Consider the following 27714-nt stretch of genomic DNA (forward strand, 5'->3'; position numbering starts at 1 on the left):
GTTTCTTCCTAAAAGGGAGTTTTTCCTTGCCACTGTCGCAATAGCCACTGCTAATGCTTGCTCTTGAGGGAATTACTGTAATTGTTGGGGTTTGGGAATTTATAGAGTGTGGTCTAGACCTACTCTATCTGTAAAGTGTCTCGAGATAACTCTGTTATGATTTGATACTATAAATAAAATTGAACTGAATTGTATCAGAATCAAACCAGCCGAGGTAAAGTTGTTGCTAAAACCAACACTTTCCCATTTTAAAGGTGCTCTAAGTGATGTGATGCGTTTTTTAGGCTACAACATTTTTTGTCACATACAGCAAACATCTCCTCACTATCCGCTAGCTGCCTGTCCCCTGAACACACTGTAAAAAAACATGGTCTCTGTAGACAGCCCAGGGTCCACAAACGGCAACAAAAACAAACCGTGCCAACCTGCCCCACGAACCATAACAAACAGTCTTCCAGCCAATAACCGACAAGAAGGAGTTGGTTGAGTCATGAATACGCATGAGTCATGAATACGCTAGGGCTGCTCCCTCTTAGTCGATTAGTCGACTAATCGGTCGTTTTGGGCTTAGTCAACTTAGATTGCTTTAGTCGATTAGTCATGTTTTATGCTTCTTTTCATGCTGAATGATTTATTTCCAAGAAACGTACGAGCACATCTCTGGTAAACACAAGAATAAAAGTGGCGCTTTTGAATCACTCTTTGCAGAGAAACTCAGATTTACAGATCTGTCGATTAAATCAACTAATCGATTAGTTGATACAATTGAGTGAGTGTTAGTCGACTAAGAATTTCTTCAATCGAGCACAGCCCTAGAATACGCATTGTGGAAGTAGCCTACTACTAACGCTGCTGCAGTGATGGCTCAACCAGCTCCATCTTGTCGGTTATTGGCTGGAACACTGTTTGTTATGTTTGGTGGTGCAGGTTGGCGCAGTTTGTTTTTGTTGCCGTTTGTGGAGCCTGGGCTGTCTACAGAGATTGCGTTTTTTTTTACAGTGTGTTCAGGGGACAGGCAGCTAGCAGATAGTGAGGAGATGTTTGCTGTATGTGACGAAAAATGTTGTAGCCTAAAAAACGCGTCACATCACTTATAGCACCTTTAAGTAGATGAGCTTCCTACAGCTAATGTAGCTGCAGTAGTGACAGTGTTTGCTAAACCTCTGAAACTCAACAAAAAAACAATTAGACAGCTTCCTGCATGACAACTTACTGTCACACAATCCTACTTTTGGTTTATAGATAACATCTCCCGATAGCCTGCAATCAGAAACAAAAAAAATTGTATAACTGATATTCCAACGTGAATGAGTTTGTATGATATCGTACAGAAACAGGCAAAAAAATATTCAAGACTTTTGTATATTAAATGTTAAACTTTTGTAAACCTTCTACCACCTTTAAGAAACAAGTTCAATGCTGCTTGAGAATTTTAAGACCTGCAGAAAGTGTGACGGAGGAAAGTTGTATATTCTATCACATCACTCAACATGCTAAATGTTTGGTTTGAAATCCTTCAGGCACATTAAAAAGACTGAAGCATTATCCACCTCTATAAAATGACATTCTGTACTAAAATATCAAGACACATCAAAAAATGACCAAAGTACAATCATTCATGTTTGAATGAAGTCAAATGAAACTGCAGAAGCCTAGATCGAGTAAAGCGCATTAAATATCAGTTGAATTGTTAAGGATGGATAAAAAGAATTATGTATTTACAAAATTAAAAGAAGCAGCTCAATGCTTCTCGGACGTTTTTAGCACAGAAGACTCTCCGAAGTTTCCTCACAGATATGGAAGAAGTCACAGTAAAGAAATCCATATTATTTTAGGAGGAGTTTTATGATGAAGAATTAGCCTAAAAACCAAAGCTGCGCTCTCACTCAGTGCTCCGAGTGTTTCCTGAATCAGACGTATACGTGTTGTTCTTCTTGGTGAACTTGAGAGCGCTGAAGGAGACCCTCATCCTCTCCACTGTCCTCTCACTCCTGCACAGGAACGTGTTCTTCACATGATCCCTGAAGTCCTCGGAGATGAAGTAGTAAACAAAGGGGTCGAAGCAGCTGTTGAGACTCGCCAAACACAGGGTGGTGATATAAAATCCGTACAGGTTGTTTTCCGCCCCAACCAACAGGAGGACATAGTGCACCAGCAGCATGATATTACTGGGGGTGAAGCACACCAAAAACATCACCAGCACGGTGATGATCAGGACCACGGCTTTTCGTCGCCTCTTGGCGATGTCGGGGTCCGCCATGCTGTTCCTGAGAGACTTGAGCATGAGGACGTAGGATATGATGCACACAACGGTGGGCCCAACAAATCCCACAAGTCCCATTGTCAGGAAGCAGCCCGCAGCTATGTCCTTCTGACTGGGCCTGGTGATGTCGTGGCAAGTGAGGATCTTGAGGTTCGGGACCTGGACCTCTTGTTCATACAGGTAGAGCGGGATGGTGAGGAGCCAGACCACCACCCAGACCGTGATGGAGACGGCGACAGCTACACGGTTGTCTTTCTGCTGATGGGACAGCGGGTGGACCACGGCCCAGTAACGCTGAACACTTATACAGGTGATGAAGGAGATGGAGCAGTACATGTTGCCGTAGAAAAACCCCACCAGCACTTTGCACAAGCCCTCCCCGTAGATCCAGTTGTTGCCGTTGAAGTGGTACGCTATCTTTAAGGGGATCCAGATGACAAACAGCAGGTCAGCCAGAGCCAGGTTGGCCATGTAGATGGACGATGGGTGCCTTTTCTTGGTCCTGAAGAGGAACACCCAGATTGCCATGGCGTTGGTGGGCAGTCCCACAGCAAACACAATGATGTAGATGATTGGGATGAAGACGGTTGTTAGACGGCTGGTCAACGCTTGAATGACTTGGGAGTTGACCTCCACCCCTTCGGCTGTCTCTGTACCAGTTTCGCCTCTGTTCTCTGAGTCAAATAATGACATGAAAACATATGAAAAGCAGAAGTTCAACAGGTTGACAGTTTAAGCAGGTGAATGACTTCTGTTTTATCTCTTCACATTCCTGTATTAATCTAGTACGTCAACCTACTATTTTTGACCTATGTTAATCTGTCTCACCTATTTTTCTGTATAAACTCTTCTCGACCGGTATCATGACTCTGTGGGCTTGGGATTTACTTAACCCGTCTTTGACTTGCTTTTTGGTGCATGTGCCGTTCTTAACGTCTGTGGGAGACAGCGAGTCTGTGATAGATCAGGTATGGTGGACAGTAGGGTGATGACTAACCTTATTGGGAGTGTTTGGATGTCTCATAGTAACCATGTGTTTGGGGAGGTTAGATGAGGGGTTGGACAAGTATAAAAAACAAAGGCTGAAGTGAGTCGTGAGATTCTTTTCTGCAGAAAGAATTGTCTCATTTCTCTTGTGCTAATAAAGAGATCTTAAATAATCATCTCCGGCTAAAAGATTTTTCTTCAAAACATATTTTCTTGATATCTGCCAGCCGCTACACATTTAATGCAACGAACAGGAACAGAAGGACGCAGGGTGGCCATGATAAAAATTGACCTACATGTGAAACTCACTGCTGTGGATGATTCAGTTATGCTCATTTTAACTCCTAAATATGCTATTGGGTAGTGTAATACAATATTTACCTCTGAGATGTAGTGGAATACAAGTATAAAGTTAGATCAAATGTACCTCTAATGTGTAGGCTACGTAGACTAAGTACATGTACTTAGTTACACACTTGGACTTTGAGTATCTTAATCATTTAAGGTTATCAAACTAGGCTACTTCTGACAGACTAACACAGTGTGTGTATGTATGTGTATACATATATTCAACGTATGTAGTTCAGTACAGCACTTTTTGGATCCTAATCTTGTCTGACTTGAAGGTTTTAAGACAACAAAAACAACAGAGATAAAGAGAAATAAAAAGATGGCTCTTTACCTTCCTTTGGCAGGCACTGGCAGCTCCGCACGCAGCACAAAAGGAGGAACAGGTGAAACCATCGCGTCTGCAGAGCCATAACTGCAGAAAATACAGTAGGCTCGTTATAGATGAGCTGTTCCTCGCCTGTAAAGTAAAGTGGACGAGAGCAGGCAGCAGCAGCCGGGGGCGGTGACAAAAATCCGCTGTCAAGTTGGACAGTTTCCAGCTGTTTCCAGCAGCCTTTTAGTTTCTTTTTTTTTCTCTTAGTGTTTGAACAATTCGTCATAATACTTACAAAACATTACAAAAAGATATTAATTCTCATTCAAAGAACATTATAACCTTACTTAATGATAAAAAAAAAAATAAAACTCAAGAAGAAAGGCAGTTCAATACTAGCCTGGATGCCAGCCGAATTTATCAATCTTAGTATGACGACGTCAGGCTACTTCAATACATGAAGAGAAAAAAAGAAGATGGTACAAAAAAAGAAAACATCCCCCCAATTCAAAAACAATAAAAAGTTTATATAAAACGTCATCATGTTGAGTCGATTCTGAACCAATCAGCTGTTAGATCAGCTGAGAGGCAGGCGCATGGGCGATTTTAGACCCTTTTTATGGGGGCTCAAGCCCTAAATTTCATCTCAGCCCCCCTAAAATTTCAAATAATAATTTTTTTCTTTCTTTTTAAATCAATTTTAGAGCTTAAGTGAGAGTTTGTGAAGTTGTTAACAGAAACGTAGTCTTGGAAAATCAGATGCAGTTATGCCAGTCTCCCACCTTTGGCTGAGGCTTGATCTAATCTGTCAGAAGGAGAGCAGGAGTGCGTTGGTAGGCCCCAGAGACTTATCAATTAACATAAGCAACTACAATGTGAGAACATTGTGTCAAATTAGTCGTTATTACTGTGACTTATAAAGTGTCAGGTTTAGTTCCATCATAATTTTAAAAGTATAAAAGAATGTTAGCTGACGTTGTTTTTCAGTAGCTAGCTCAGAGATTAACAGCTAATGAAATTACTGATTTGGGGGGGGTTAACACTTTTGCAAGGCACTGTAACCGTGTCACATTCTCATTTGGGGCTAAAGGTCAGGTGGCAGGCGTTTCCCAGCATTCCCTGGGCCCGCCTGGGTCTTGCAGTCGGTGGAAAGCAACTGCGCTGCCTGCGTCTCAAACCTGCGGGCGCCTTGATCTCGTGAGGTTATCATTGCCCATGTGTGCATGACGTCAGAGCAAGTCTGGATCAAGTCGGACACAAATCTCACTGGCATGCATTGGGCGGCGATTGCCGGTGAATGATTCTGCGCAGGCCTGGCTAATCTCGAACGAGTCTAATAACTAGTGTCCGCAGGTGTGGCTTGCTCTGTCTGTCTGTCGGGGTTTTAACTGCTGTGACTTCTTCATATAGCCTACATGATGTCACCAGTCACGTGACCACCTGTAGCCAACCGAGACACGCCTCACAGGTTGATGTCGGAAGTATGTTGACTTCTTCTTGCCGCCAGTGATAGGACAGACGAAAACAACACCTGTGCAGTCACTGGCAATAGTTCAGCCTATTGAAGGGTAATCATATTATAGTAGTGAAGAAAACCCCCTGGGGCACGTTCAGCCCCGACAAAACGTAGCAAAACCTTTATTTAAAGTGAAACGTAGGAGCGCTGAACACCCTGCCTTGTTTTATTAGCCTACCACGAGTTTACATACACGTCTCTGCTGACTGGGTAACATTTCTGACACACCCACACATAATTGAACGTGACCCTGATGATTTCTTTCTTATACGTCTGTCTGAAGCTTTTATTTATACCCCTTCTGGCCTCTTGTCTGATTGGTTAACCCGTTCAACCCCAAATTAGACAAGTCCCCTATGCCCTGTGCCCTAAAATCTACTCCAATCTTTTATTTTAGACAAAAGGTAGCCTAATTAAATACATTTCCTCAAGTAATAAAAACTAATTTGAGGTAATTGTACTTAACTTGAGTATTTCCATTTTATGTTACCATTACTTTCTACTTCCACTCCAGTACATTTTGGAGGGAAATATTGTACTTTTTACCAGCTACATTTATTCGACAGCTGTTACAAGTCCCCTACGGTGGCCAAGATGGTTCAACACAAATACAAAAGCTACAACAGAAACGCAAAAGCCACAACACAAATACAAAAGCCACATCACAAACGCAAAAGCTACAACACAAACACAAAAGCTAAAACACAAATACATAAGCGACAATGGAAGTGAGCGTTTTCTTGACAAACGGAGCCGGAGGAGGAAAGTTCTTGTATGTTTGAGAAGTGAAACATGGTTCCTGGCTCATTATGATTACGGTCGCTACGTGATTGTCACAAATAAGCAATGTTGTTCAATATCTTTTTTATTTTCATATGTATACACACACACACACACACACACACTTTCCTTCGTAGCCAAAATGGCAGAGTATACATATATACTATTACTATATATATATTGAACAACATTGCTTATTTGTGACAATCACATAGCACAGACTGATCTCATTAAGTGGCGTATGTATGACACGCCAATTCATATGCCATTTTGGCGTGTTATCAAGATGCATAATCGCTTTTTAGCGTGTTTATCAACGCCGTTCGGCCACCATTAACCTACCTTACGTGTGAATTATCGCCATAGCGAGTAGTATGAAAGGACGCCACGTGTGACGTTGTTCTCGCGATAACACGGCACGTTCTCGCGATAACACGCCACGTGGCGACGTGGATGTATGTTTACATCAGCTGTATACAGCGTAGACATACACGTGGATAGCTCAAAATGCATACAGATAACACGCCATTTGGCTTTAGGAAAGTGGAGTGTATGTTTACGCAAAGTCATGATGCCATGTTGCATAGCAACAGCAATCATAATTAGCAAGGAACCATGTTTCACTTCTCAAACATACATGAACTTTCCACCAGCTCATCTGCCGGCTCCGTTTGTCAACAACACGCTCACTTCCATTGTCACTCACTTCCGTTGTCGCTTATGTATTTGTGTTTAAGCTTTTGTGTTTGTGTTGTGGCTTTTGTATTTGTGTTTAACCATCTCGGCCACCGTACTGGCTACTCCATAGCATTCGAGATGGGAGGAAAACGTGCTCCGGTTTAATGGCATTTCGTTAAACCAATCAGAATCGTCATGGGCAGCACTAAACTCCGCACAGAGCCGCTGCAAAATAGTCGCGTGAGAGAAAACTCAGATTGGACGGATAGTCTAGATAAGTGTCTCAATTTACCATGCGGAGATCTGAGGAGCAGTCAACAGTAGTCCTCATTAATCCACCAAATTTAAAATTCCAACACAATCCCGGAAGTGAAACGTCAAGGATATAGAGTAGTGCCTGCATGATGTCACCCCAGTCTCGTGACCGCGCGTAACCAACCGAGACACCTCCACATGCACGCCTCACAGGTTGATGTCGGAAGTGGACTCCTTCATACCGCCAGTGATAGGACTACATTACAGTGGTAACACAGGCGAAAATAACAGTCACTGACGTTCAACCTAAAGGATATAATTATTATACTAGTAAACAACCCCTGGGGCTTGTTCAGCCCCAACAAAACATAGCAAAACATTTATTTAAACAGAAACGTGGTGTTGAACACACCGCTATGTGCACTGCCTTCTTTTTGATTACCAAAAGTTTACATAGGCCTACTATTACACGTCGGTGCTGATTTGGTGACATATCTGACACACCCACACAATAGAAAGAAAATGTACCTCAAAGCTCATTGCACTCATGATTGAACGTGGCCCTGCTGGTTTGTTATAGGTCTGTGGCTTTTATTCATGGATTGATGATAACAATACTGTTATTGTGTGAATGCTGCAGAATCAGCATTCACACAATAACAGTATTGTTATCGGATTCTTTATTCTTCAACTTTCTTTGGTCACCTCTACCTTCTGCATACGTTCAGCTACAAAAAAAAAACATTCACATACCTAAATGTTCAGCTCTTTAAGCAAATGATGGGACTTCAACTTTTTTTCTGCCATTTATACTTTTTAAATTATTGTTAGGCAAAACAAAGTATTCAAGACTTTTGTAAATAAATTTCAAACTTTTAAAAACCACCAACAACATTTTAAAGAAATTAGTTCAATGCTTTTTGAGACTTTAAGACCTGCAGACAGTGTGAAGGAGGAAAGTTGTACATTTACTTTTATTAAGAAACTTTCAAATGTATTTATACAACTTGTAAAAATGGCTACTTTAAAAATGAACAAGCTATATAAATATTATCTAGCTTGTATCATGCATCATTCAACATGCTAAATGTTTGGTCTGAAATCCTTCAGGCACGTCAGAAAACTGAAAATGATTCATCTCAATAAAATAACAGCATCCACTAAAAGATCAGACACATTAAAACAGGACCAAAGTACAATCATTTATGTTCCGCATGAAATCAAATGGAATGGAAGAAGACTACATCGAGTAAAGTGCATTCAATATTAGTTGAATTGTCAAGGATGCAAACAAAAAATGTCTTGGAAAAAAGCAGTAACTTAGACAGCTTAAAGATTTTCGGAGGTATTTAGCACAGATGACTCCCAAAAGTTCCCACAGACGAAATAAGCTATTTTAGGGGGACTTTAATGATGATTAACCTAAAAAACAAACAAATGAAAGATAGACCAAGAATTTTAAGACCTGCAGACAGTGTGACGGGGGATAGTCATACATTCTATCTCGCTTGTATCACGCATTCCTCAACATCCTAAATGTTTGGTTTGAAATCCTTCAGGCACATTAAAACAGGGTATGTGTTGTCACAGTGTCCAGGCAAAACAAATTCCAATATGACCCAATTCCATATGATTAACCGTACAAACCTGGAGGAATCAATCTTCTACAGATTGTAAACACGTATCTTCTTTCAGGTATCTTCCCACAGGCCCTGAAAACTGCAGTCATAAAAAGAACAATCTAGACACATCACTAATGAGCAACTTTAGGCCAATATCAAACCTTCCATTTTTAAGTAAAATCATTGAAAAAACCGTTTCTCAACAACTCAACCTTTTCTTGGCACTAAACAACAGTTTCGATCCTTTCCAGTCAGGTTTTCGACCATATCATAGCACTGAGACAGCTCTTGTTAAAGTCTTTAAGGACATCCACTTAAACACAGATAGTGGCAAAATTTCAATCTTCGTATTACTTGATCTCAGTGCTGCATTTGATACGGTCGACCATGACCTATTACTAGACCGATTGGAAAACTGGGTTGGCATTTCTGGCTCAGTACTAAAGTGGTTTGAGTCTTATTTAAAGAATAGGGACTACTTGGTCTCTATAGGGAATTATACATCTGAGCATACAAATATGACGTGCGGAGTTCCCCAAGGCTCAGTTCTGGGGCCTCTCCTGTTTAACATCTACATGCTTCCACTGGCTGAAATTATGGAAAACAATAAAATAAGTTACCATAGTTATGCGGATGACACAAAAATGTATATAACCTTATCGCCAGGGGACTATAGTCCAATACAACAACTGACTAAGTGCATTGAACAAATTAATGACTGGATGTGCCAGAATTTTCTTAAATTAAATCATGAAAAAACTGAGGTGGTTGTTTTTGGAGCGAAAGAGGAACGATTAAAAGTCAGCACTCAGCTTCAAACGACAATGTTAAAAACAAAGCCAGACTCAGACCTGAATTTTAACAGCCACATTAAGACAATTACATAGTCAGCCTATTACCACCTTAAAAATATATCAAGGGTTAAAGGACTTATGTCTCAGCAGGATTTGGAAAAACTTGTCCATGCTTTTATCTTCAGTAGACTTGACTACTGTAACGGTGTCTTTACAGTTCTCCCTAAAAAAATCAATCCGACAGCTGCAGCTGATTCAGAACGCTGCTGCTCGAGTCCTCACTAAGACCAAGAAAGTGGATCACATCACTCCAGTACTGAAGTCTCTACACTGGCTTCCAGTGCCTCAAAGAACTGATTTCAAAATACTTTTGCTGGTTTATAAATCACTAAACGGTTTAGGGCCAGCATTCCGTTTTATGCTCCACATATCTGGAACAAACTCCCAGAAAACTGCAGGTCAGCAGCAACTCTCTTCTTTTAAATCAAAGCTAAAGACCTTTCTTTTTGATGTTGCCTTTCTTTAAATAACTGTTCATTTCTTATACTGAAGTTGCATTGATGACACTGTATGACACTCGATAACTGCTCTTTAATGTTTAATTTCTTATACTGCACTGTAACTTCTATTCGCGCATTTTATCTCTCAGTTCTTTAATTTCTTATACTGCACTGTCAATTTTATTCTTGTCTTTTAATGTTTTAATTTGTTTTTTAATTGTTTTCTAACTGCTCTTTAATGTTTTATGTAAAGCACTTTTAATTGCCCTGTTGCTGAAATGTGCTATACAAAAGAAGTTGCCTTGCCTTGTCTAAAAACCAAAGCTGCACTCTCACTCGGTGCTCCGAGTGTTCCCTGACGTATCAGATGTATACGTGTTGCTCTTCTTGGAGAACTTGAGAGCGCTGAAGGAGACCCTCATCCTCTCCACTGTCCTCTCACTCCTGCACAGGAACGTGTTCTTCACATGATCCCTGAAGTCCTCGGAGATGAAGTAGTAAACAAAGGGGTCGAAGCAGCTGTTGAGACTCGCCAAACACAGGGTGGTGATATAAAATCCGTACAGGTTGTTTTCAGCCCCAACCAACAGGAGGACGTAGTGCACCAGCAGCATGATATTACTGGGGGTGAAGCACACCAAAAACATCACCAGCACGGTGATGATCAGGACCACGGCTTTTCGTCGCCTCTTGGCGATGTCGGGGTCCGCCATGCTGTTTCTGAGAGACTTGAGCATGAGGACGTAGGATATGATGCACACGACGGTGGGCCCAACAAATCCCACAATTCCCATTGTCAGGAAGTAGCCCGCAGCTATGTCCTTCTGACTGGGCCTGGTGACATCGTGGCAGGTGTGGATGCCGAGGTTCGGGACCTGGACCTCTTGTTCATACAGGTAGAGCGGGATGGTGAGGAGCCAGACCACCACCCAGACCGTGATGGAGACGGCGACAGCTACACGGTTGTCTTTCTGCTGATGGGACAGCGGGTGGACCACGGCCCAGTAACGCTGAACACTTATACAGGTGATGAAGGAGATGGAGCAGTACATGTTGCCGTAGAAAAACCTCACCAGCACTTTGCACAAGCCCTCTCCGTAGATCCAGTTGTTGCCGTTGAAGTGGTACGCTATCTTTAAGGGGATCCAGATGACAAACAGCAGGTCAGCCAGAGCCAGGTTGGCCATGTAAATGGACGATGGGTGCCTTTTCTTGGTCCTGAAGAGGAACACCCAGATTGCCATGGCGTTGGTGGGCAGTCCCACAGCAAACACGATAATGTAGATGATTGGGATGAAGACGGTTGTTAGACGGCTGGTCAACACTTGACTGACTTGGGAGTTGAGCCACACCCCTTCGGCTGTCTCTGTACCAGTGAGGCTTCTGTTCTCTGAGTCAAATAATGACATGAAAATATATGAAAAGCAGAAGTTCAACAGGTTGACAGTTTAAGCATGTGAATGACTTCTGTTTTATCTCTTCACATTCCTGTATTAATCTAGTACTTCAACCTACTATTTTTGACCTATGTTAATCTGTCTTTCCTATTTTTCTGTATAAACTCTTCTCGACTCGGGTCTCATGACTCTGAGGGCTTGGGATTTACGTAACCCGTCTTTGACTTTTTGGTGTACGTGCCGTTCTTAACGTCTGTGGGAGACAGCGAGTCTGTGATAGATCAGGTATGGTGGACAGTAGGGTGATGACTAACCTCATTGGGAGTGTTTGGATGTCTCATAGTAACCATGTGTTTGGGAGGTTAGATGAGGGGTTGGACAAGTATAAGAAACGAAGGCTGAAGGGAGTCACGAGATTCTTTACTGCAGAAAGAATTGTCTCATTTCTCTTGTGCTAATAAAGAGATCTTAAATAACCCATCTCCGGCTACAAGATTCTTCTTCAAAAAATATTTTGATATCGGCCAGCCATTACATATTTGACGCAACGAACAGGAACAGAAGAACCAAATTTGGAGCAGTATGTACGCAGGGTGGCCATGATACAAATTGACCTACATGTGAAACTCTCTGCTGTGGATGATTCAGTTATGCTCATTTTAACTCCTAAATATGTGTACTCTACAGCATTGCATCATATTCTATGAGATCATCATAGGTTTATAGCCTTGCTGTCCTGTGAGAATCACGTATCTCTAAGAATACGTGAAAAACTCAAAAAAACTCAGAAAAACAGCCCTGCTTTCAGGTTTTTGATGATGCAGATGATCAAGCTAATCCAAGAGGCTTTTTAAAGACGTTATTTAGCTTTAGGAAGTAGGAGAATTTTCTCAACACATAAAGGAACACTTCATCCTTCACTTTATCACAAACATTCAAAATCAACACATCTGGAGATACGGGGTTTTCCCCAGACAGAGAGGGGGTGAAAAACGGTCATCTGAAAAGTAACTAAAGCTGCCAGACAAATGTAGTGGAGTCAAAAGTACAATATTTAACTCCGAGGTGTAGTGGAATACAAGTATAAAGTTAGATCAAATGTACCTCTAACGTGTAGGCTACGTAGAGCTAAGTACATGTACTTAGTTACACACTTGGACTTTGAGCCATCTGATTGAGAGCGACTCACTTTACATATATCTTAATCATTTAGTGTCATCAAACTACTTCTGACAGACTAACACAGTGTGTGTATGTATACATATACATATATTCGACGTATGTAGTTCAGTAAAGCGCTTTTTGAATCCTAATATTGTCTGACTTGAATGTTTTAAGACAACAAAAACAACAGAGATAAAGAGAAATAAAAAAATAGCTCTTTACCTATCGTTGTCATACACTGGCAGCTCCGCACGCAGCACAAAAGGAGGAACAGGTGAAACCATCGCGTCTGCGGAGCCATAACTGCAGAAGATAACTAGTGTCCTCAGGTGTGGCTCGCTCCGTCCGCCTGTCGGGCTGTTAACTGCTGGGACTTCTTCATACAGCCGGTTTTAACACCTACGTGATGTCACCAGTCTCCGGACCGTACGTAGCCAACCGAGACACGCCTCGTCGGAAGTTGACCGCCAGTGATAGGACTGCATCACAGTGATAACACAGGCGAAAATAACTGGTGCAGGGACGTTCAGCCTAAAGGATATTAGTATTATACTAGTAAGCAACCCCTGGGGCTTGTTCAGCTATGTGCACTGCCTTCTTTTTCTTTTCTTTTTTTTTAATTCAGGGGGGTTTCTGGTACTTGAGTAGATTCGGGGCTTAGTCCGGACTCATTCAAATAAACTGAATTCGATTCAAAACACTGATTGGTTTGCCCAGCTTGTTAATAACCAGTGTATGTTCATTTTAGTTGCCCAGTTTGTAGATGTTATTTGGCCTAATCGATTAGGCGAATGGGGGGGTGGGGGGTGGGCGGGGATTAAACACTTAATTTCCTGCATTCTGGTGAATTTGTATGCACGTATTTATACCTTTTTCTGAATCAATTTGCTGGAAATATCTTTATGTAAAGTGAATCCTAGATTACAATCCAAATATAAAAACATAATGGAATATTTAGCAGTATGGCCGTCAGGCATTCTGTATTGTTTTCATCTATTTATTCTCCTGTCGATCGGTTTTTCTAATTATATCTGAGTCAGCACACATGTAGCCTACAGGCATCATTTACTCTTCCCTCTTTTGAGGAAGTAACCTCCTTAAATGTGCATATGACAATGATTCACCTCAATGATACATTAATTCATTTTAATGAATTAATAAACCCCTGGACTGTAATATTTCAGATGTGTTTGAGCACGATTTCTGCTCACGTTCAAAACTTTATGCACATTCAAAATATATGTGTTCTCTGAGATTTGGAGGAGTCATGATATTTTGAGAAAAATAAAGTTATAATAGGCTATTACAAGAGTAAAGTCACTATATTTCAAAAAATAATCTGCCTGCACCATAGTCTGCTGTGCATTACGCGGTTGCTCTGCTGGTACGGTAGATCTCAGACCTTCTGACAGACGCAGAGCCCCGTTTGGGTCTGTGGTCTCTGAATGAGCAAACGTTTAGGTAAGCGTACGCTGCTCTGTCAGAGGTGGAAAACCGAAACTACGGCAGAAATACACGGAGCTCACACGAGACACATCTGCTGCAGCATGTTGACAGCAGAGCGCGTCCATTATAAACCGGAAGCTGCACAGACCACGGAAGGCACGCTGCTCATCTCTATTTTTTACAGCAAGAGTGGACACTAAGCGACGCACAGGTCTGCTTCAGAGCTCTGTGTGTTTGAGTCACCATATGCATTTGTGCAAAGCCAAAGCACAATGAAATAAGGTAACTTATGATTTTGGGGGTTTACATAGGCTACTGTCCGGTTTCATTTTTGTCAGTCAACTTTTCAAAATACATTCAGGGCTGAAGCCTCGGCAAAATTGGCTGACGCCGCATCTGTACACAGGCCTACAAGTCGGTACTGATTTGGGGACATATCTGACACACCCACAAAACAGAAAGAAAATGTACCTCAAAGCTTTTGCACTCATGATTGAACGTGGCCCTGCTGTTTCTTATTAGGTCTTTTGCTTTTATCAATGGACCTTTGGTGCTGATTAATAATAAATTAACACAATAACAGTATTGTTATCGGATTCCTTATTCTTCAACTTTCTTTGGTCGCCTCTACTTTCTGCATACGTTCAGCTACAAAAATCATTCACATAGCTAAATGTTCAGCTCTTTAAGAAAATGATTCACTTCTTCAACTTTTCTTACGCTATTTATACTTTTTAAATTATTGTTAGGCAAAACAAAGTATTCAAGACTTTTGTGAATTAAATTTCAAACTTTTATAAACCACCAACGACATTTTAAAGAAATTAGTTCAATGCTTTTTGAGACTTTAAGACCTGCAGACCATGTGAAGGAGGAAAGTTGTAAATTTACTTTTATTAAGAAACTTTCAAATGTATTTATACAACTTGTAAAAATGGCTACTTTAAAAATGAACAGGATATATAAATATTATCTAGCTTGTATCATGCATCATTGAACATGCTAAATGTTTGGTCTGAAATCCTTCAGGCACGTCAGAAAACTGAAAATGATTCATCTCACTAAAATAACAGCATGGACTACAAGATCAGACACTTTAAAACAGGACCAAAGTACACTGTAAAATATTACAGAACCATTTAGTTATGTCCACTTAGTTCTTATTTTTAATCGATTTTTAATCGATTTTGAACTCAACTTTATGAGTTTTTGAAAGTTAAACTTGCATTTATTCGTTGGGTTGACTATTTAAAAAAATGTATGTGTTGATTGAACTTAGGTATGTAAGTTAAGTTATCAACCAATTGCAGTCAAGACTGCAACTGGTTCATTGGCTGGCCAATTCCCATGATGCAAGGCGGTAAATAGAGTTTTGTTAAAATTTGCTGAAAAGTTTGCAGTTTGTTCGAAATACAAATGTAACTTTATGAATTCTGTTTATTAAACGTGTGTTTAGAATGTAGTGTTTTGTTGCCTGGTAATTGTCATTGTTGTGCTGGTTTACATTTGTAACCATGAGTTAAGTGACTGTTACGTTTGATAAGAGGTATTACGGTGTTAGACATTGAGCAGTAATAGGCTTCCTTCAGCCATTAATCTGCGGTGTGTCACTTCACTAGTGGCCATTTTATGTCAAGTGACACAAGATCAGCAGAGAGGCCGCTATTTTTCACGGGGCCCTGGGGTGGCCCCACCCAAGCACCCACGGTATCTCTGCTATAAATGTGGTTATGTTGTTTAAACTTGAAAGTGTGAGTTGAAATAAAGCAGAAAGGTATGTCTGTTATACTAGGCAAGGAAGGTTTCTGGCATTATTAAAGAAAATAAATGATTTGTTTTAACTTAAAGTATGAAGTTAAAGCAAGTAATACAAAGTTAAATCAACTAAAAGAACAACTTTAACAAAACTAGAACACTGTAGTTACATCAACCTCATTAACTTTAATTTCTAAGTTGAAACAAAGGCAGTCTTCAAGTTGAGTGAACTTCGATTTTCAAGGCAGCAAGGGAACTTGCATTTCCAAGTTAAACTAACATGAAATTTATTACAGTGTACAATCATTTATGTTCCACATGAAATCAAATGGAACGAAAAAAGACTACATTGAGTAAAGTGCATTCAATATTAGTTGAATTGTCAATAGGGCTGCACAATTATTCACAATTGTATCGAAATCGCAATATGGACTACTGCAATATCCAAATCGCAGGGGGGAGCAATATTTGTTAAAGGCAAAATATGTGTCAAACCATTCTGAATTAAGTATTGTGGTGCTGCAGAGACATCCTGGCCTACAAATCGTATCCTACAGACTAAAGAAAAAAAAAATCTTTGTTTGGTACAGATCCTCGCAAATATCACACTATAATCATTTTAATTTCTTTCAATGTTAATAATTTTCAAAGAAAATGAGAATGATACAAAACGATCCAATATCGTGAATCATATCGCAATATCAGTCAAAATAATTGCAATTAGATATTTTCCTCATATCATGCAGCCCTAATTGTCAAGGATGCATACAAAAATGTCTTTGAAAAAAAGCAGTAAGGGACTGTTTGTTATTTATTTAAGGGGCCACCGGAGGAGCTTTGGGACCCTTAGGCTAAAAAGACATGAGCCTCCCCTCGCCAGTGATAATTTTTCTATGACCCTCCAAAATGATTTGATAAAGAGGCATGTCCCTCCCCAGCAATCAGCTGATACCTTTTGTACTAATTTGCGCTTGGGAACAATATATAGATGTCCCTTGATTTTTTTACAGCCATGACATACAGTACATGAGTTAACCTCTGCTTTCTCATCTGATGCATCACACTCCTCTGTTATGGTGTGGTGGCCATTTCAGTAGATTTACTCACTAACATTGTTGTGTAAACACAGTAAGCATGGAAACTAAATACACACTTCCTGCATTGCTACATTACTTCAAATACTAAGTTAATCATCTAGTAAACTAGTATTCACATGAAATAAAACCAATACAACATTGAGACCATTCAGCAAAGGACACTGGGAAATAACAAATTCAACACTGGTTGCTATGGACTCAGCACTAGGCTTCCTCAGTCATTGTATATTTTAGAACATAGCTGCTTAACATAGCTTAACATTATATTCCAAAACATACATGTTTATTTTTAAAGCAGATTTTAAATTACATTGTAACAATTCAACAATTCACACTTATGAAATCCAATCGCGGCATGGCTGTGCAATAGACAGACTGTGGCGGAATAATTAAACTAAAATGTAACCGTGAACAATCAGTGTTCGACCTACAGTCTGTTGAAATGCCTCTCCAAACGCAGAAACAAAGAAAAAAGATCCGTATTTTGCAGTAATCCAATGACACAAAAACAAAAAGTAATTCACAGCGACCAGTAGATCCACAAACAGAGTCACAGTGTATCCAGCAAGGCCGAGCGTTACATTCACCAGCCAGGTCCAAACAGGTGAACGAGGCCTCTCCACTTCACCGTTTAAACAAAGTGGAATAAAACATATAAAAGTCCAAATCTACACAAAACCCGCAATCAATTAGTAAGCCGACATAAAATGTATATACATGGCTTTTAGGAAACCTTTATTGCAACATTGGCACGGCAAGATGTCCAGACTAGTGGAACAGTAGACCTAATTGTTGTTTTTTTACGTCCTGCTGCTCCCATCGTCAGCCAGGTAATATGTTTTTTATTAAAGCAGTATATGAAATCTGAAGTATTACCTACCACCATTTAGTTGTTTTGTGTTATTTAAGATATTATAAAATATCTGGTCATGCCAGACGTAATTATTCCACTCATTTTTTAAACAATGCAATTACCCGTTTCAGCCACCAGAGGGGCAGTGCTCCCCCTGCCCCCCCCCCAGCAAACTAATGGGTCAGACCCATCTGGTAGCGAAGGAGGGCCGAGACTAAGAGCTACATGGAAAAATATGCACCAAAAGCCACTTTGAAATTTTGCTGTTAGAAAATTTCAAAGTTACCCCTAGACAAAAAACTGTTAGGTGACCCTCCCCTCAACAAATAATAAAAAGACTTGACCTTCCCCCAATTTCCTCCGGTGGTCCATTCCATAAATTCCGAACGGTCCCTATAGACAGCTTATAGCTTTTCGGAGGTATTTAGCACAGATGACTCCCCAAAGTTCAGGGAGTTTAATGATGATTAACTTAAAAACCAAAGCTGCACTAGCACTTGGTGCTCCGAGTGTTCCCTGAATCAGACGTATACGTGTTGCTCTTCTTGGAGAACTTGAGAGCGCTGAAGGAGACCCTCATCCTCTCCACTGTCCTCTCACTCCTGCACAGGAACATGTTCTTCACATGATCCCTGAAGTCCTCATAGATGAAGTAGTAAACAAAGGGGTCGAAGCAGCTGTTGAGACTCGCCAAACACAGGGTGGTGATATAAAATCCATACAGGTTGTTGTTGGCCCCAACCAACAGGAGGACATAGTGCACCAGCAGCATGATATTACTGGGGGTGAAGCACACCAAAAACATCACCAGCACGGTGATGATCAGGACCACGGCTTTCCGTCGGCCAGAGCCAGGTTGGCCATGTAGATGGACGACGGGTGCCTTTTCTTGGTCCTGAACAGGAACACCCAGATTGCCATGGCGTTGGTGGGCAGGCCCACAGCAAACACGATGATGTAGAGGATTGGGATGAAGACGGTTGTTAGACGGCTGGTCAACACTCGACTGACTTGGGAGTTGAGGCGCACCCCTTCGGCTGTCTCTATACCAATGTAGCTTCTGGTCTCGGAGTCAAATGAAAACATATGAAAAGCAGAAGTTCAACAGGTTGACAGTTTAAGCAGGTGAATGACTTCTGTTTTACAGTGGGGCAAAAAAGTATTTAGTCAGCCACCAATTGTGCAAGTTCTCCCACTTAAAAAGATGAGAGAGGCCTGTAATTTTCATCACAGGTACACTTCAACTATGAGAGACAAAATGAGAAAAACAAATCCAGAAAATCACATTGTAGGATTTTTAATGAATTTATTTGCAAATTATGGTGGAAAATAAGTATTTGGTCAATAACAAAAGTTCATCTCAATACTTTGTTATATACCCTTTGTTGGCAATGACAGAGGTCAAACGTTTTCTGTAAGTCTTCACAAGGTTTTCACACACTGTTGCTGGTATTTTGGCCCATTCCTCCATGCAGATCTCCTCTAGAGCAGTGACGTTTTGGGGCTGTCGCTGGGCAACACGGACTTTCAACTCTGGCTAGGCCACTCCAGGACCTTGAAATGCTTCTTACGAAGCCACTCCTTCGTTGCCCGGGCGATGTGTTTGGGATCATTGTCATGCTGAAAGACCCAGCCACGTTTCATCTTCAATGCCCTTGCTGATGGAAGGAGGTTTTCACTCAAAATCTCACGATACATGGCCCCATTCATTCTTTCCTTTACACGTAATTGGTTGTGTTGTTTTTTTGCAAAAAAACCCCCCCAATGTTTTTTTTCCCCCCCCTTTTTTCCTCCTGTGTTTTTTTTTTTTTGTTTTAAATTTCCTTTTCTTTTTTCCTTAAAAAAAAAAAAATTTCTTTTTTAAAAAAATTTTTTTTTTTTTTTTTTTTCTATATTTAATTTTTTTTTTTTTTTTTTTCTTTTTTATAATCTTTTTTAAAAAAATCACCGCCCGGCTCGACAGAAACTTGCCCAGCGGGGGGCCCCCCCCCCCCTCTCTCTTTTTTTTCCCCCTGGCTGTTTTTTTTTTTTTTTTTTTTTTTTTTTTTTTTTTCTCCCCTTTTCCCCCCGCTCTCTGCAGGTCATTCACTAGATCCCCCCGTATGGTTCTGTGATTTTTGCTCACCATTCTTGTGATCATTTTGACCCCACGGGGTGAGATCTTGCGTGGAGCCCCAGATCGAGGGAGATTATCAGTGGTCTTGTATGTCTTCCATTTTCTAATAACTGCTCCCACAGTTGATTTCTTCACACCAAGCTGCTTACCTATTGCAGATTCAGTCTTCACAGCCTGGTGCAGGTCTACAATTTTGTTTATGGTGTCTTTGACAGCTCTTTGGTCTTGGCCATAGTGGAGTTTGGAGTGTGACTGTTTGAGGTTGTGGACAGGTGTCTTTTATACTGATATCAAGTTCAAACAGGCGCCATTAATACAGGTAACGAGTGGAGGACAGAGGAGCCTCTTAAAGAAGAAGTTACAGGTCTGTGAGAGCCAGAAATCTTGCTTGTTTGTAGGTGACCAAATACTTATTTTACCGAGGAATTTACCAATTAATTCATTAAAAATCCTATAATGTGATTTTCTGGATTTTTTTTTCTCATTTTGTCTCTCATAGTTCAAGTGTACCTACCTACCTACAGACCTCTCTTATCTTTTTTAGTGGGAGAACTTGCACAATTGCTGGCTGACTAAATACTTTTTTGCCCCACTGTATCTCTTCACATTCCAGTATTAATCTAGTACTTCAACCTACTATTTTTGACCTATGTTAATCTGTCTTTCCTATTTTTCTGTATAAACTCTTCTTGACTCTGGACTCATGACTCTGAGGGCTTGGGATTTACGTAACCCGTCTTTGACTTGCTTTTTGGTGCACATGCCGTTCTTAACATCTGTGGGAGACGGCGAGTCTGTGATAGATCAGGTATGGTGGACAGTAGGGTGATGACTAACCTCATTGGGAGTGTTTGGATGTCTCATAGTAACCATGTGTTTGGGAGGTTAGATGAGGGGTTGGACAAGTATAGGGGTACTTTGGAGGACTGCAGGGGGTACGTGAGGGCTTTTTTTCTACGTTATTGTCGCGGTTTTTTAAGTTTGTCACTTTTTTAAGTTTGTCGCTTTTTGTCACTATTTTTGACCGGTTCTTGCCTTTCTTCTTTTTTCTACAGTCTTCTTTTTTTCTCCAAGTTTGTCGCTTTTTTCAAAAAAAGAATTCCGCCTTTTTCAAGGTTTTTGTCACATTTTTCGAAGGTTTGTCTTCCTTCTTTCTACTGCGTTTTTTACTAAGTTTTTGTCGCTCTTTTCTAAGTTTTTGATACTATTTTCCACCTATTCTTGCCTTACTTCCTTCTTTCTACCAACTTTTTAAGTTTTTTTTTTAAGTTTTTGTTGCCTTTTTTTATTACAATTTAAATGTTTTTCAGTTACATGGCTGTTTGGTAAATCTATTGCTGGTCAGGGCGTACTTGGCTTAAAGAAACAATTCAAAAGGGGTAAATCATTGAAAAAAGTTTTCACAACAGAGATAAAGAGAAATAAAAAGATGTCTCTTTACCCATCTCTGGCGGGCACTGGCAGCTCCGCACGCAGCACAAAAGGAGAAACAGGTGAAACCATCGCGTCTGCGGAGCCATAACTGCAGAAGATAACTAGAGTCCTCAGGTGTGGCTCGCTCTGTCATTTTCGCTCTTCATTTAGCCGGTTTTAACACCACTGCGAGATGTCACCAGTCTCATGACCGCCCGTAGCAAACCGAGACACACCTCACAGGTTGATGTCAGAAGTTGACGCCTTCATACATACCGCCAGTGATAGGACTAAATCAGTTATAACACAGGCGAAAATAACTGGTGCAGTCACTGACATTCAGCCTAAAGGATATTATTATTATTATTATTATCTCACTCATGATTGAATGTGGCCCTGCTGGTTTGTTATAGGTCTGTGTCTTTTATTCATGGACCTTTGGTGCTGATTAATTGTGTGAATGCTGATTCAGCAGCATTAACACAATAACAGTATTGTTATCGGGTTTATTCTTCAACTTTCTTTGGTCGCCTCTACCTTCTCCTTACGTTCAGCTACAAAAACCATTCACATAGCTAAATGTTCAGCTCTTCAAGCAAATGATGGAACTACAACTTTTTTATGCTATTTATACTTCTTAAACTATTGTTAGGCAAAACAAAGTATTCAAGACTTTTGTAAATAAAATTTCAAACTTCGACATTTTTTAAGAAACGAGTTCAATGCTTTTTGAGACTTTAAGACCTGCAGACAGTGTGAAGGAGGAATGTTTTACATTTACTTTTATTAAGAAACTTCAAAATGTATTTATACAACTTGTAATGTAGTTATGAAACTTCTAAAAATGGCTAATTTAAAAATGAACAAAACATAAATATTATCTAGCTTGTATCATGAGTCAGTCAACAAGCTAAATGTTTGGTCTGGCAAGCAGGTCAGAAAACTGAAAATGATTCATCTCAATAAAATAACAGCATGGACTAAAAGATCAGACACATTAAAACAGGACCAAAGTACAATCATTTATGTTCCACAACAAATGGAACGGAATAATAATTCAATATTAGTTGAATTGTCAATAGGGCTGCAAAATTATACCGAAATCGCAATATGGACTAGTGCAATATCCAAATCGCAGGGGGGAGCAATATTTGTTAAAGGCAAAATATGTGTCAAACCATTCTGAATTAAGTATTGTGGTGCTGCAGAGACATCCTGGCCTACAAATCGTATCCTACAGACTAAAGAAAAAAAAATAAAAAAATCTTTGTTTGGTACAGATCCTCACAAAAATCACACTATAAATCATTTTAATTTCTTTCAATGTTAATAATTTTCAACGAAAATGAGAATAATGATACAAAATCGATCATTCCTTCCAACATCGTGAATCGTACCGCAATATCAGTCAAAATAATTGCAATTAGATATTTTCCTCATATTGTGCAGCCCTAATTGTCAAGGATGCTTACAAAAATGTCTTTGAAAAAAGCAGTAACTTAAGACAGCTTAAAGCTTTTCGGAGGTATTTAGCACAGATGACTCCCCAAAGTTCCCAGAGACTAAATAAGTTATTTTAGGGGGAGTTTAATGATCAACATAAAAACCAAAGCTGCACTAGCACTCGGTGCTCCGAGTGTTCCCTGAATCAGACGTATACGTGTTGCTCTTCTTGGAGAACTTGAGAGCGCTGAAGGAGACCCTCATCCTCTCCACTGTCCTCTCACTCCTGCACAGGAACGTGTTCTTCACATGATCCCTGAAGTCCTCGGAGATGAAGTAGTAAACAAAGGGGTCGAAGCAGCTGTTGAGACTCGCCAAACACAGGGTGGTGATATAAAATCCGTACAGGTTGTTTTCAGCCCCAACCAACAGGAGGACGTAGTGCACCAGCAGCATGATATTACTGGGGGTGAAGCACACCAAAAACATCACCAGCACGGTGATGATCAGGACCACGGCTTTTCGTCGCCTCTTGGCGATGTCGGGGTCCGCCATGCTGTTCCTGAGAGACTTGAGCATGAGGACGTAGGATATGATGCACACGATGGTGGGCCCAACAAATCCCACAAGTCCCATTGTCAGGAAGTAGCCCGCGGCTATTTCCTTCTGACTGGGCCTGGTGACGTCGTGGCAGGTTTGGATGTCGAGGTTCAGGACACGGACCTCTTGTTCATACAGGTAGAGCGGGATGGTGAGGAGCCAGACCACCACCCAGACCGTGACGGAGACAGCGACAGCTACACGGTTGTCTTTCTGCTGATGGGACAGCGGGTGGACCACGGCCCAGTAACGCTGAACACTTATACAGGTGATGAAGGAGATGGAGCAGTACATGTTGCCGTAGAAAAACGCCACCAGCACTTTGCACAAGCCCTCCCCGTAGATCCAGTTGTTGCCGTTGAAGTGGTACGCTATCTTTAAGGGGATCCAGATGACAAACAGCAGGTCAGCCAGAGCCAGGTTGGCCATGTAGATGGACGATGGGTGCCTTTTCTTGGTCCTGAAGAGGAACACCCAGATTGCCATGGCGTTGGTGGGCAGTCCCACAGCAAACACGATGATGTAGATGATTGGGATGAAGACGGTTGTTAGACGGCTGGTCAACACTTGACTGACTTGGGAGTTGAGCCGCACCCCTTCGGCTGTCTCTGTACCAGTGAGGCCTCTGTTCTCTGAGTCAAATAATGACATGAAAACATATGAAAAGCAGAAGTGCAACAGGGTTTAAGCATGTGAATGACTTCTGTTTTATTTCTTCACATTCCTGTATTAATCTAGTACTTCAACCTACTATTTTTGACCTATGTTAATCTGTCTTTCCTATTTTTCTGTATAAACTCTTCTCGACTCTGGTCTCATGACTCTGAGGGCTTGGGATTTACGTAACCCGTCTTTGACTTTTTGGTGTACGTGCCGTTCTTAACGTCTGTGGGAGACAGCGAGTCTGTGATAGATCAGGTATGGTGGACAGTAGGGTGATGACTAACCTCATTGGGAGTGTTTGGATGTCTCATAGTAACCATGTGTTTGGGGAGGTTAGATGAGGGGTTGGACAAGTATAAGAAACGAAGGCTGAAGCGAGTCACGAGATTCTTTTCTGCAGAAAGAATTGTCTCATTTCTCTTGTGCTAATAAAGAGATCTTAAATATCTTAAATAACCATCTCCGGCTACAAGATTCTTCTTCAAAACATATTTTCTTGATGTCTGCCAGCCACTACATATTTGACGCAACGAACGAAGAAGGACGCAGGGTGGCCATGATACAAATTGACCTACATGTGAAACTCACTGCTGTGGATGATTCAGTAATACTATAATAATAATAATAATAATAAATAATTGTAACTCCTAAATATGCTGTTGGGTAGTGTAATCGACAGCACTGCATCATATTCTATGAGAACATCATAGGTTTGTAGCCTTGCTGTCCTGTGAGAATCACATACAGTATCTCTAACAAGTTTGACGCAACGAACAGGAACAGAAGGAGCAAATTTGGAGAAGTATGGACGCATGATACAAAATTGACCCTACATGTGAAACTCACTGCTGTGGATAATTAAACTATGCTCATTTTAACTCCTAAATATGCTGTTGGGTAGTGTAATCTACACAGGGTTGGGTAGTAACGGATTACATGTAATCTGGTTACATAATCAGATTACAAAAATCAAGTAACTATAATCAGCCCAGATAACAATGAAAAAATGTGTAATCAGATTACAGTTACATTATTGAGGATTAGCCTGATTACATTTTATCATGTAAACAATGCAACGTTTTTATGATAGCCTAACTATGTTTTAATTTGACAAGCAGTTCAGTCGTTTGTCCAATAGATGTCACTATCATCCAATTGCCTGTGTAGTTTCTTTACAAAAAAAAAAGTTTCAAAATCAAAACTCAAGATGGAGGAGCCGTCAACGTCGAAAGACAGACCCGTTTCAGTTGGGAAAAATGCGTTTACTAGTTGGCAATATCGCCACAACTTTGATTTAAAGACAAAATTATAATAGAAAAAAAAATAAAAAAATGTTTGTTGTGTGCAAGTTGTGCAAACCAAAAGTGCAAGTATTATCAACGGCGCTAACATCTACTTCAAATCTGAAGAAACACTTGGAGGTAAGTTGAACGTCAGCATTAACATTATAGGAACATGCTCAGCATTCTTCAAACATTGCTAGCTATCAGGTGGTCAAATGATGATAAACTAATGGTTTCAGTTGTTTCACCATTTAGTGAAGGTTAAATTTGCATTTGCCACATCAGTATTGATCATGGTAGCAATGGTTAGGCTAAACGTTATGTCGACCGCTCATGTTATATTGTATTTTTTTTAAATGGATCTCTTAACGTTATCCTAGGATTCATTGTAAGTTATGAGAAATGTTCGGAGAGAAATATGAGAAATCCAACTGATTACAAAAATTGCCATGTAATTTGTAGTCAGGATTACATTTCAAAGTAATCTGACCCAATCCTGAATCTACAGCATTGCATCATATGAGATCATCATAGGTTTATAGCCTTGCGGGCCTGTGAGAATCACGTATCTCTAAAAAGTTGTCAAACTGTTCCAAAACAGCCCTGCTTTCAGGTTTTTCATGATGCAGATGATCCAGCTGATCCAAGAGGCTTTTTAAAGACGTTATTTAGCTTTAGGAAGTAGGAGAATTTTCTCAACACATAAAGGAACACTTCATCCTTCACTTTATCACAAACATTCAACATCAACACATCTGGAGATACGTGGTTTTCCACAGACAGAGAGGGGGTGAAAAACGGTCATCTGAAAAGTAACTAAAGCTGCCAGACAAATGTAGTGGAGTACAATATTTACCTCTGAGATGTAGTGGAATACAAGTATAAAGTTAGATCAAATGTACCTCTAACGTGTAGGCTAAGTAGAGCTAAGTACATGTACTTAGTTACACACTTGGACTTTGAGCCATCTTACTGAGAGCGACTCACTTTACATATATCTTAATCATTTAGTGTCATCAAACTACTTCTGACAGACTAACACAGTGCATAAAGGAAATCAGGACCAACACATCAAACAAACATGGCCTAAATTCGACATATGTAGTTCAGTAAAGCGCTTTTTGGATCCTAATCTTGTCTGACTTGAATGTTTTAAGACAACAAAAACAACAGAGATAAAGAGAAATAAAAAGATATCTCTTTACCTATCGTTGTCATACACTGGCAGCTCCGCACGCAGCACAAAAGGAGGAACAGGTGAAACCATCGCGTCTGCGGAGCCATAACTGCAGAAGATAACTAGCGTCCTCAGGTGTGGCTCGCTCCGTCCGTCTGTCTGTCGGAGATGTACCTGCTGGGATTTCTTCATACAGCCGGTTTTAACACCTACGTGATGTCACCAGTCTTGTGACCGCCCGTAGCCAACCGAGACACACCTCACAGGTTGATGTCGGAAGTATGTTGACTTCTTCTTGCCGCCAGTCAGAGAATGTCTAATAAGGGGAGAACTTCCACTCTCGGGAAAATTCCGGGTTGGTACAATGGGGCTTAATAGGGAGCGAGATAGGGAGTGAACAGGCTCTCCATAGACAGGCTCTGACAACACCTGGCAATAGTTCAGCCTATTGAAGGGTATTCTAGTATACTAGTGAAGAAAACCCCCTGGGGCACGTTCAGCCCCGACAAAACGTAGCAAAACCTTTATTTAAAGTGAAACCTATTAGAAATTCTTTGGTGAAACGTAGGAGCGTTCAACACCCTGCCTTGTTTTATTAGCCTACCACGAGTTTACATACACGTCTCTGCTGATTGGGTAACATTTCTGACACACCGACACATAAATGAACGTGACCCTGCAGATTTTTTTCTTATACGTCTGTCGTTCTTTTATTTATACCCTTCTGGCCTCTTGTCTGATTGGTTAACCCGTTCAACCCCAAATTAGATAAGTCCCCTATGCAAACATCTACTCCAATCTTTTATTTTAGACAGAAGGTAACCTAATTAAATACATTTCCTCAAGTGCTAAAAACTAATTTGAGGTAGTTGTACCAGTGGCGTGGTAATGTATTGTAGTGGGTGCTGTACTGTATATGTATGGGGGAGGCGGCATATCATAGTGGGGGGTCTGGTGTCCTCCCCCCTGGAAATTTTGAGCGTCACTTCATATTCTACATTCTGACACACTTTTATGCACCAATTTACGGTTAAAATACCTTTATTTAGCCTATGTGAAGGAAAAAAAACCTGCAGATGACAATTCAGAACATTCAAAATTATAATTTGTTGTTGTTATGTGCCATTGCACATTTTTAAGTGGGTATATGGAAATCCTGGAGCTTTCTTTGTGGGTATACTGCGTATACCTGCCTATCCGCTGACTTGTACTTAACTCGAATATTTCCATTTTATGTTACCAGTACTT

The 27714-nt window shown here is 40.5% G+C and overlaps 3 protein-coding genes across 6 annotated transcripts; all 3 read right to left on the bottom strand.

The window, feature by feature from the left end:
• Nucleotides 1-1062: 1062 nt before the first annotated feature.
• Nucleotides 1063-26622, bottom strand: LOC120545494 (proteinase-activated receptor 2-like). Of its 3 annotated transcripts, none has more exons than XM_039779858.1 (3): nucleotides 26554-26622; nucleotides 3933-3991; nucleotides 1063-2937 (listed from the first exon to the last, which is right to left on the bottom strand). In XM_039779858.1, the coding sequence occupies exons 1-3, from the start codon at nucleotides 26571-26573 to the stop codon at nucleotides 1883-1885; spliced, it is 1134 nt and encodes a 377-aa protein (XP_039635792.1). In that variant the 5' UTR covers nucleotides 26574-26622; the 3' UTR covers nucleotides 1063-1882. The 3 variants fall into 3 exon arrangements, with proteins under 3 accessions (XP_039635792.1, XP_039635793.1, XP_039635791.1); XM_039779859.1 differs by lacking the exon at nucleotides 26554-26622 and adding an exon at nucleotides 12902-12970; XM_039779857.1 differs by lacking the exon at nucleotides 26554-26622 and having other exon boundaries at nucleotides 3933-4011.
• Nucleotides 10276-12984, bottom strand: LOC120545493 (proteinase-activated receptor 2-like). Its single transcript, XM_039779856.1, has 2 exons — nucleotides 12843-12984; nucleotides 10276-11449 (listed from the first exon to the last, which is right to left on the bottom strand). Exons 1-2 carry the CDS (start codon nucleotides 12919-12921, stop codon nucleotides 10392-10394), a joined length of 1137 nt encoding a protein of 378 aa, XP_039635790.1. The 5' UTR covers nucleotides 12922-12984; the 3' UTR covers nucleotides 10276-10391.
• On the bottom strand, nucleotides 17981-26630 carry LOC120545492 (proteinase-activated receptor 2-like). Of its 2 annotated transcripts, XM_039779855.1 has the most exons (3): nucleotides 26495-26630; nucleotides 23257-23975; nucleotides 17981-18600 (listed from the first exon to the last, which is right to left on the bottom strand). In XM_039779855.1, the coding sequence occupies exons 1-3, from the start codon at nucleotides 26571-26573 to the stop codon at nucleotides 18262-18264; spliced, it is 1137 nt and encodes a 378-aa protein (XP_039635789.1). In that variant the 5' UTR covers nucleotides 26574-26630; the 3' UTR covers nucleotides 17981-18261. The 2 variants fall into 2 exon arrangements, with proteins under 2 accessions (XP_039635789.1, XP_039635788.1); XM_039779854.1 differs by lacking the exon at nucleotides 17981-18600 and having other exon boundaries at nucleotides 22594-23975.
• Nucleotides 26631-27714: the final 1084 nt, after the last annotated feature.

This window comes from Perca fluviatilis, chromosome 17 (assembly GCF_010015445.1).
Source record: "Perca fluviatilis chromosome 17, GENO_Pfluv_1.0, whole genome shotgun sequence".
In the NCBI taxonomy this organism is placed as follows: domain Eukaryota; kingdom Metazoa; phylum Chordata; class Actinopteri; order Perciformes; family Percidae; genus Perca; species Perca fluviatilis.